The following is a 10,000-nucleotide window of genomic DNA, read 5'->3' as shown; positions in this document are numbered from 1 at the left end:
CTCGGCAGACAAAGTTTAGAGACTTTTTTTCTTTTTCTTTTCCCTGCTTCTCTACTTTGCATGCTTTTGCTTGCTCAAGGGCGATGAAAGTGATACGCAAAGAGTAAAGCTACCACAAGTCCGATGAGCTAACCAGTAGGCCACGGCTGCCCTAATCCCTGCCCTTTATCTCTCAATAGTCACAATTATAAAACCCCGAACAATTCACGGTGGAGTTCACAATTAAATAACTGATTAAGTAGTTCATCCACACCTAATCAAATGTATTGTAAATTTATTGATTGAACCAGATATTCAAATATCTGCCCTCATTCTTTAACCATCAGCACAGTGGTGATAACAGCTAAGAGCTAATTGCTAACTGTTGACAGCTGAGGCCGCGCTACATGCATCGCTGACATAAAACAGCTAAGAGCTAATTGCTAACTACTAAAAGCTGAGGCCGTGCTACATGTATAACGGTAGATAGTTGGTCAGTAGCTGTGTAATATGTATGTTGTGTAAACCTCCCTCCTGACGCCTGAAGAGTCGTGCTAGTGAGAGAGCTAACAGCCTCATGCTCGACTCCCGATCCGAGGTGTTCGGGTTCGAGTCCAGGCGTGTTCAGGGCTGTGCACATGCATCGCTGACGTAAAAAGGAATACGCATGAGGCGTGGAGGCAGCCAGGCAGAAGCGGCCTGGGACGAGGGGGCGGTAGCAAGGCTGGAGATGAAGAGGAAGATGCACTTACCCGGGGACTACTGAGGGGGCTGGTGGACAGTCCAGAGGATGCTCCACTGATGGACCGCGACCTGCCAGTACAGAGAAGCACAGCGGGAAGGAAACAGGAGAGAATTCTCAGAGTTAGAGAGCTGTTGTAAAAAAGGGGCAGATACAGATGAAGAAATGGAGAGAGAAAAAAGGAGGGAAGAAACAGAAAGAAACAGAAAGAAAGAAAGAGGGGAAGGGTGAAAGCATCTGTACACATTTAAGGCATTTTGGGTGTAGGGAATTGACTAGCATAGCTCCCATGTCAGGTTTTGTGCAAAGGTTAATGCTCTAACTAACTAGAACTATTGGCAAATAAAAAGCAGACTAGCAAACCCCAAAGAGCCTATTGCATCAATTATGGATAGCAAAGCAGACATTCCAGTTGATGCACTCCTAAGAGAAAGCCCACAAAAACAAAAACCCAATTGAGAGCTGTTGTTTTCTCTCAAACAACAGCTGCTTGAGCATCCAAACAAGTCCATAACCTCGAACAACAACACACAGGCTAATCACTCAACAGCCTGTCCTCATCAAGTTGCATTTCTCCCCCCCTCATGTCGACAGACAGCGCACAGCTGTTAGGTTTTTTGACAGGCATCCTTTTTTCCTCCAGCCCCTCATCCCCCCCCCCACCCCATTCAAGCCAGCCATCCCTCTGGTCTCCTGTCTGAGCTTTGGAACCTGCGGGGAGATGAGGGAAAGTGTTGGGGGTGGTTGGTGGGGACGGTGGTTTGGGGGAGGGTACGGTTGGGTGTTATTGCCTGACCAGTCGGATATGGGGAAAGGTGATGGTGGTTACTTGTGATGGTTGCTGTATGACAAGTCGGATATGGGAAAAGGTGATGGTGGTCACTTGTGATGGTGGTTACTGTATGACCAGTGAGTTATGAGGAAACATGGTGATTGGGATGGTGTTTGGTCAGTGGATCTTCTGGCCAATCGATTTCCGTTTCGAAAATGAAAATTAACAAAGCAAAAACAAAGGATTATTTGATTTCTGTTTTAAAATACAAAATCGAAAAACGAGAATCAAGTCATTTTCGGTTTTCCTAATCGGTTTTAAAACATCAAAATACAAATACCGAAATTAGTCTTAAATTTCGACGATCATTATTAAATGAAGCCTAATGTTAGTCTTAGGCTAATCCCAGTACTTAGAAGCTCGCATCATAGATCAAAAGATGATTTTATATTCCTCTTTTTAGTCAACTTTAGCAGAGGTGCTGTATGTCGGACCAACCTAATAAATACATCAAAGTAAAATGAGTGATTGCATAGGTAGGCCTATAGGCTACGTGACCGCAGTAGCCCTGGCATCCCATAGGCTACCTCGCAAACTGCTTTTGCCACCTCAGAACAGAAACGGAAATCAAATAATCCTTTGTTTTTTGTTTTGTTCATTTTCATTTTCGAAACGGAAATCGATTAGCCAGAAGAACCACTGACCGGTGTTTACAGTACATTTTTTTACATTTATTTATTTAGCAGACGCTTTTATCCATATTTCAATTATTTTACAAGGGCCATTCTCCACAGAGCAACTTGGGGTTACGTGCCTTGCTCAAGGGCACAACAGTGGAAGCCGGGAATTGAACCCACAACTTTTCAGGCTACTGCCACTAGGCTACCACTGGGCCGTTTGGTGATGGTGGGGGTTGGTGTTGCTGCTGTGTGACCAATCAGGCTCATCAGAGGGAGCTGAGGGGGGATTGAGCCAGCCCAGTTCCGGTGAGAGCGAAAGCAGGAATGCGACCAGGTGGAAACTCCAGACTTCAGACAAACAGACTGTCAGCCAGGGTAGGGGATGGCATTAGAGAGAGGGAGGGGGGGGGGCTTGAAGAGGAGGAAGGATAGGAAGGGCAAAAGACAGCAAAGGCATAAAGAGCAGAGGTGTAAAACCAACAGATGCAGAGAAGAGAGACCTTTAGCAGTGGTAAGGTAGTGTTAGGGGTAAAGAGAAACAGAGAGAGAGAGCGAGAGAGGGGCTAGGATAGAGAGACCAGGATCGGAGAAGGTAGAACAAATGGCTGAAGAACAAAAAAAGAAGCCGAAGATCAGACAGCAGAGGTGTGAAAACAACTAAAAGAGGAGACTTCGGGTGAGAACCGAGACAACGTGGTGAGGAAATATGATGAACCGACAGAAGGGGAGGAATAAAGGGAAAAAATGAGAGGGAGAGTGAGAGAGTGGAGAGCAGAACAAAGGGTCGTTCTGAACGAACAATGTCAGAGTCGGAGCGAGGCGAACGCGAGCAGGCTTGGAGACTGAGTGGAGGAGTTGGCGAGCAAACAGCCATTAGTGAATAGCACCACCCACGCCTCGAGCGCCTGGATCTATGTGTGGATGCGTGTGGGCGGTCAGAAGACACTTGCCAGCTTGGCTGATTTTTAAGCAGATCCGTGGAGCAAGTGCTGCTGATGGGGGGAGGAGGGTGGGGGGGGGGGGGGTGGTGCAGCAAGCTGGGAGCTAAAAATGTTTATGTCGTCTGCGGCAGCACATAGAGCAATATGGCTTCAGAGAAGGAGAGGGCATCAATTGATTCCATGTTTTTTGCATGAGCCTGAACGCCACATGCACCACGATGATATGAGCAGCCTGAGGCTATTGTTGCGATATCATCATACATCCACCAACCCCCTCCCATATGCCTGCTGCATACCCATGCAGCTGTCCCATATCAGCATAGGGCTTCCGGCTGGACTTTTATTAACTCAACCTGGAATAAACCCTCTTCATCTCTCCCTCTATCTCACTCTATTTGTATCTCTCCATCTTTCTCGCCGCTGCGCTTGGGTGCAGATGAGATCTATAAAAACCCTCCGATGGAAGAACAGAGTGTCTAGTGTGTGTGCGTGCGTGTGTGTGTGTGTGTGTGTCTGTGTGTGTGTGTGTGTGTGTGTGGCACGTAGCCACTGCCACACACACACACACACACACAGGAAGATGCATACTTGTGCCCAATCCATTGGGTGTGGTGGGTACTGACCCCCTGCGTCTGTCAGACAAGCTACTGAGTGTGGAGAAGCTCCAGAGAGGCTGTGGGAGGGCTTTGTAGGATGCTGTGTGCGTGTGTGTGTGTGTGTGTGTGTGTGTGTGTGTGTGTGTGTGTGTGTGTGTGTGTGTGTGTGTGTGAGAGTGTGTGTGTGTGTGTGTGTGTGTGTGTGTGTGTGTGTATGTGTGTGTGTGTGTGTTTGGAGAGGGATAATATGGAATAACATTAAACAAAAAAGAGAAATCACAGGAAACAAAAAAGGGGATTGAGGAATTGGTCCAGGGCTGGGTTGAGATGTGTGTTTGGGGGATGGGGATTCTGACTGGGCAACCAAAACGAACACCCAGCCTCACAAGCTGCACAGCTATCTGAGTGTTCACCAGAGAGGTGTCCGTCTCAACTGGCCTTCCTCATCCAATCCACAGCTAGCTTGCGCCGTGCTAATAGAAAAGATAAATGTCAAGCTGCCATTTGCGTTGATTTGAGAAATAAGCCGCACCGATACGTATTTAATGTGATGGATTAAGCTTTTAGTTGGACACGTTGTGTCCTCAATATGTCCTCAGAGAATAACAATAATGGGGCCAGGAAAAATAATAAAAGCTATTGATATTTTCCACACCCCAAAAATACGTATTTGCCGAAAAAATGAAAAAGCCCTTTGGGTCTTTTCAATTTGGCCTTCGCCATTTCATTAACCTTTTCTCTGCGCATACATTTTTATGGTTTCTGAATGTCCCATAATGTATCTGAGAGTGTTAGGAACACAATGCATGCTGGAGAGGTAAACAATTGTTTCTCTGCAGAATGCCTTCAATTATTTCTCTGGCAAGGACAAGTCTGACTTGACGAGTGTATCAGAGGAACACAAGACACACCACTGACCAATCCTTCTGTGCCATGGACGTCTTTGTAGCTTTCCCTTCTCCTGCACAAAAAACTGTCCTCTTCCATTCATTTTTTTCAGATCTTCAGATCAGATCTAACTTGTCAAAACATGTTTCACTTTTTTTTTGACACACACTGATCTTAAGTTCTCCCTCTGTGGCACAAGTTTTGGGAAAGTTTACTGTTTTAGGCAGAAAAACATAAAAACACACACAACAGCACACATTCCAATTCTCTCACACAGAGATCAAAATGCACAGATTTGTACACACACAGATGTATACACTAAAATGTGAACACAAACACAGACAGATCGACAGGGATGAAGGAGGGTCATAGGCATAAAGAGGGTCTGAGATGTCAGACGCAAAAAAAGAAAATGCTCACGCACACACACACACACACAGACACACACACACACACACACACACACACAATCCAAATCTAGAAAGCCCCCAGCAACAAAAGAAAAACTACTTTCTGATATTGTGCAGGCAGTGTAGAGGCTAGGCAAACAGGGTATGGAGATGAAGGCATGGCCATGACCAGGAGAGGGGAGCATCATACTGGCAGAAAGCAGCAGAGACTACAGCAGAGGCCAGCGTGACTTCACTAGAGAGATGCAGGGCTGCTTTTCAGCATTCCAGTGGCATCCAGCCGGATGCGTTTAGGGAGCCGTGTGAACCATGACATGAACTAGTAAGAGTGACTCCAGACAGCATGAGCTTGGTTAACTGGATGAGCAGAGATACACAGCTGAGATGCTGGAACTGTAAGTATGTCTGGCCATATGGAATTAGACTAGCCAGCGCCCCCTGCTGAGCTAATAATGATCACGCGATCAAGTCCAGTATGCCTAATAAATATTAGTTGCTTGTTTGTTGACACGCATGCCTTGACGTGGAATGCCTAAATTGATACTAATGATTTTAATCTGAGTCGGGGCTTGGCTGTTTCGTCCTCGACGCACTGAGGATTATTTCATAAATCGCTCGCTAATTGGAAAGAGCTAAGCCTTCTTTCTGGGCCATTGCCACCCCCTGTTAACTCAATTACAAGTTTTGACATTCAATAAAACGGCCCGCTGTGAAAAAAATAAATAAAAATAAATTTGGGAGCAGAGTTCAATTCCAGACTCAAGGGCAAGAGATTTGGCTGTCATCTGACGTGGTGGTGAAAAATGAGGCTGTTGATGAGATTGGGAGTTTGAAATGAGCTGGTGAATGGAACGTTGGCGACTAACAGTTACGGGGAGGACTAGACAATATGTTACAGAGCGGAAAGGAGGACGGTCAGTGAGAGAAAAAAAACAAGATAAGAAACAGGAGAGAGAGAGAGAGAGAGAGAAATGGAGAGAGTAAGAGAGAGAGATAATGTAACAGTAATTACATGTAATGTAATAATACTACATGTAATAATTTTACATGTAATGTAATAATGTCTTATCTATTGTATGTTCTGTATTGTATTATTGTATTGTTTGATGTCCTGCTTTGGCAGTGCAAAGAAATATTTGTCATGCCAATAAAGCTACCTTGAATTGAATTGAATTGAATTGATAATGTAACATAGGTAGAGAGAGGGAGAGAGAAAGAGAGAGAGTGTAAGAGAGGTAGAGGGAGTGAGAGAGAAACGAAAGTAGCTACTGAGTTGGAGATGAATAAATCTAGGCAATGGTTCAATAGTCAGCACAAATGCATCATACATTTTAATGAAGTGCTCAGTTGTCTTCATTGCGCTGTAGAACAGACTTCTAAAAAACGAAGACTCACACCTTTTTTTTTTCTACTGTGAGGAAAATGGACGGGGAACAGTACCACAGTTTGAATTGGCCGTCATGTTTTCCAGCGTTTAATGACTTAACATGGAGGAGATTTGGGATTGAAAAGCAACACTGCATCTCGTTGGGCACTAGAGTGAGACAGAAAAAGAGGCCGGCAGGCCAGAAGAGAGGAGAGAGGGAGGACAAGAGTACCTTTCTTCTTTGCTGCATTTGGGATGGGCGTCAGAGATATCCAAGCTTTTACTGAACACACTCTTACTACAACGGGGGGAGACAAAGTGAACACACAGTGAGTCAGTTGCTCTCGCACGTGTATGTGCGTGCGTGTGTGTGTGTGTGTGTGGTCAACCGTGGAACAGTACATACCTATACCTGCTTAGCGAGAAAAAAAAGAAAAAAATATAACTCTATCTCTATCGACTTCCATTGTCTCACTCTCACTCACTCTGTTTTTTTCTTTATCCACATGACCTTGCTTAACTTCACTGAGAGCTCTGGAGCTAGTCTAGCTTGAAAACAGAGACATTTTAAGGCAGCAGGTGTTAGCACTCAGTCAAACTACACTCTTCCCCTATGGGATATTAAACAGCACCAATACTGTAGTCTGAGGGAAGTTGAGTTTGAGTTTTAACGCAACTTCCACATTCAGACAGGAGTTGTCTTCATCAGAGACACACACAGTCGCTGACACTCCACATTAAAGAGTGAGGGAGGTTAAAAGTGGAGTGAACTGTTTTTTTTTGGCGTAAATCACTTTTAATGAACAGAGAGACGTTTCGGCGCTTCGGGATGATGCATAATAGCTTCCTGTTTAGATGGGAGGGCACTCCTCCCTCACTCCCAGCTGTGAGGAAGCAGACCTCTCAGTCTTACCGTGGCACTAAGATGTCTAATGAGAGAGAGAGAGATTGACAGAATGAAAAGCGAAAAATGGTGACAGAAATAGAGAGAAATGGAGCGACAGGGAGAGAAAGAGAGAGAGAGAGAGAGAGAGAGAGAAAGACAGAGAGGGAGAGGGAATGAGAGAGAGAAAACTGCCACACAAAGTGCTTCTCTGAAGAATAATACATTCAGTGCGTATGAATCACGGCTGCTGAAAATAGACGAGGCCTATATGGCTGAACTGATCGCTTCCAGCCTGCAGGCGATGTGGAGCGGTGAGGATGAATGCAGTAAGTGAGGAATGGGGGAAATATGATGGACCGGGTGGCAACAAGCTAATGCACCTCCCGAAAAGCATCATATTTATATACACACAGAATGACACAGCGTGTGTGGGTTGAAACGAGACAATGCTGTGGATGAAAATGTGTGTGTGTGTGTGGGTGGGTGGGTGCAGTCAGAACGGGGTGGGGTTGAGTGGAAGGTCAAAGGTCATTTGGGTCACACCTCTGTCCGTGTTGCGTCATGTCGATGGCCCGGCGGGCGGGCACCGGTGAGCCTCCGTCTGTCACACTCAGCACCTCCATGGACTTGCGCTCCGGCCTCCGCTTGCCATGCCGGTTGAGCATCGGGGAGTCCACACGCTTCCTGGGGGGATCTGCAGGCGAGAGAGAGAGAGAGAGAGAGAGAGAGAGATAGAGAGATGGAGGGATGGGAGAGAGTGAGAGACAGAGAGATGGAGGGATGGGAGACAGAGACAGAGAGATGAGGATGGCATAATCCACTTAACACCAGACTAATGTCTCAAACTCAAAGCTAATTCACACATCCTCAGATGGACGAATGATGGTGCACATGCTGTACTAGTCAATATAGCCAAAAATGCATTACGATAAGATACAGTACTATTCTCTATATTTATCAAATATGTGCTGTTTACAATGATATACTTCCATGTTGTTTTAGCCATCTGCGATTTGGGCTACATGCATGACTTCAGTTGGTATATGAAAGATTATAGCCTACAACCAGACACAAGTGAATAACCAGACCATACTCCTCAACACAACTTGGAAATCAGCCTGCACCCTTTGCCATAACAGCTCAGTATCACAGATGCAAAGAAGAGGCCATATACGCCTTACTATTGACATACTCTCTACAGTGTTGATCACAATGGGACGAGATGCTGGTCAGTGTAGAGCAATGGTGTGTGCATCTGATCAGAGACATTCCCCTGCTTCACTGGAGCATGTCATAGTGACCGATTGCTTGCCTCTGGCATTTGGGTATCTGATCGAGATCAATGTCTGTCATTGATGCATTTCTGGGCTCAATTGGGCGGGTAAAGCAATCACTGTGCTGTGTTTAGTACTATGTGCAGTGAGCAGCCCTGGACCAATGGCCACATTTCAGGCACAGCATATCATATCTTACGTATGACCACAATGTGATGTTGATTGCATGTGGTCAGTAAAAAAACAGGGAGCATTTTTTCACTACTGAGAGGGTAGCAGTCAGCTGTACAGCAGATCAGTACACAAGACCTGCGTTTGTACCATTCATTCACTACTAGCCTAGAAATCTAGACGCACCCTAGCGGCAACAAATGTAATTTGCAGCCAGAGTAGTCTAGCAACTCTCCGTTGGCTTGCGAGCTGGAAAAATGAAACTTCTATCAGGCCAATCACATCATGTATAGAGTCAGCGACGGTTTTGCGTGAATTTCCTGCTACTTGAAAACAAAGAAGATGGATGCTGCTGCTGGCGAACAGCGCTCTTTGAATCGCGACTCGAGTTAAGCTTTTTTTAATTTGGCAAAAGTCTGATCAACTAGCCAAGTAGCTCCGCTGGTAGGAAAATGCATGGGACTCATGAGTTGTAGCACTATCCTATTGCGTGCAGAGGAAATTTGAAAGACAACCATTTATCCCGCCCCTCGGATTGGGCAGTGCCTATGGTAAGTTCCCAGACCCTTCATCTTTATGTGGGTCTGGCTCGTCAGGCAAATTCACTATAGCACTATATAGTGGATAACTATATGATGGTCATTCACTACATGGTGCACTATCTAGTGAATATATGGACGGTTCGAACACATAGCATAGCCATAGACAGGGAAGGAGTCTTTTGTAAGAAGACAAAGCTAACATGCCAACAGCATAGCCACTGAACTCCACTCTTCCTCTGCACACTGTGTGACACTGTCCAGTTCTGGGCTCTTACCAATCTCGTTGCGAGGGGGCAGGTTCTGGTCCTCGTGGCTGGGATACCTCTCCTTGCGGTCCAGGAGCAGGTAGTAGATCATCTTTTCCTGGTTGTCACTGCAAAGCACAGTGGATGCCACAGTGAAGAGGAGAGCAGAGGAAAGACATGGTGATGCATGGCATTAATAAACAAGACACACACACACACACACACACACACACACACACACACACACACACACACACACACACACACACTCATTAAGATGAAGAGGTCTCTTGAGATAGAGTGGGAGACGTAAATAGCATAGAGGCGAGATTGTGGAGATACTAAAAGCCCAGGCTCTCAGTTCAGTCACGTTCAGCTCAAACGCTCCATGAGAAAAGGACGGAATCTGGACAGCGTCCAGCCCCACAGCACAGAGTGCAGCAGTGGATAAATCCAGCTTCTCCAGCTTGAAATGGGGACACAGAAGTAACTCTTAAGCACAAGATGT

At 45.7% G+C, this 10,000-nt stretch overlaps 1 protein-coding gene across 1 annotated transcript in view; it reads right to left on the bottom strand.

The window, feature by feature from the left end:
• Positions 1–10,000, bottom strand: part of brsk2a (BR serine/threonine kinase 2a) — a 204,560-nt gene that overhangs the window by 16,169 nt on the left and 178,391 nt on the right. Inside the window, exons 11-14 of the mRNA XM_076302105.1 lie at positions 9,523–9,620; positions 7,804–7,954; positions 6,607–6,672; positions 732–792 (exon numbers count right to left, since the gene is read on the bottom strand). Of these exons, the coding sequence (XP_076158220.1) occupies positions 732–792; positions 6,607–6,672; positions 7,804–7,954; positions 9,523–9,620 (376 nt within the window). The remainder of the gene's footprint in view (positions 1–731; positions 793–6,606; positions 6,673–7,803; positions 7,955–9,522; positions 9,621–10,000) is intronic.

The sequence above is a fragment of the Alosa pseudoharengus genome, unplaced genomic scaffold (genome assembly GCF_046254945.1).
Source record: "Alosa pseudoharengus isolate Yale_2024_CS ecotype anadromous, Long Island Sound unplaced genomic scaffold, YU_APseudo_1.1 YU_APseudo_1.1_scf_10, whole genome shotgun sequence".
In the NCBI taxonomy this organism is placed as follows: Eukaryota; Metazoa; Chordata; class Actinopteri; order Clupeiformes; family Clupeidae; genus Alosa; species Alosa pseudoharengus.
The sequence above is the reverse complement of the archived record's forward strand: the minus strand, read 5'-3'. Positions and strand labels throughout refer to the sequence as shown.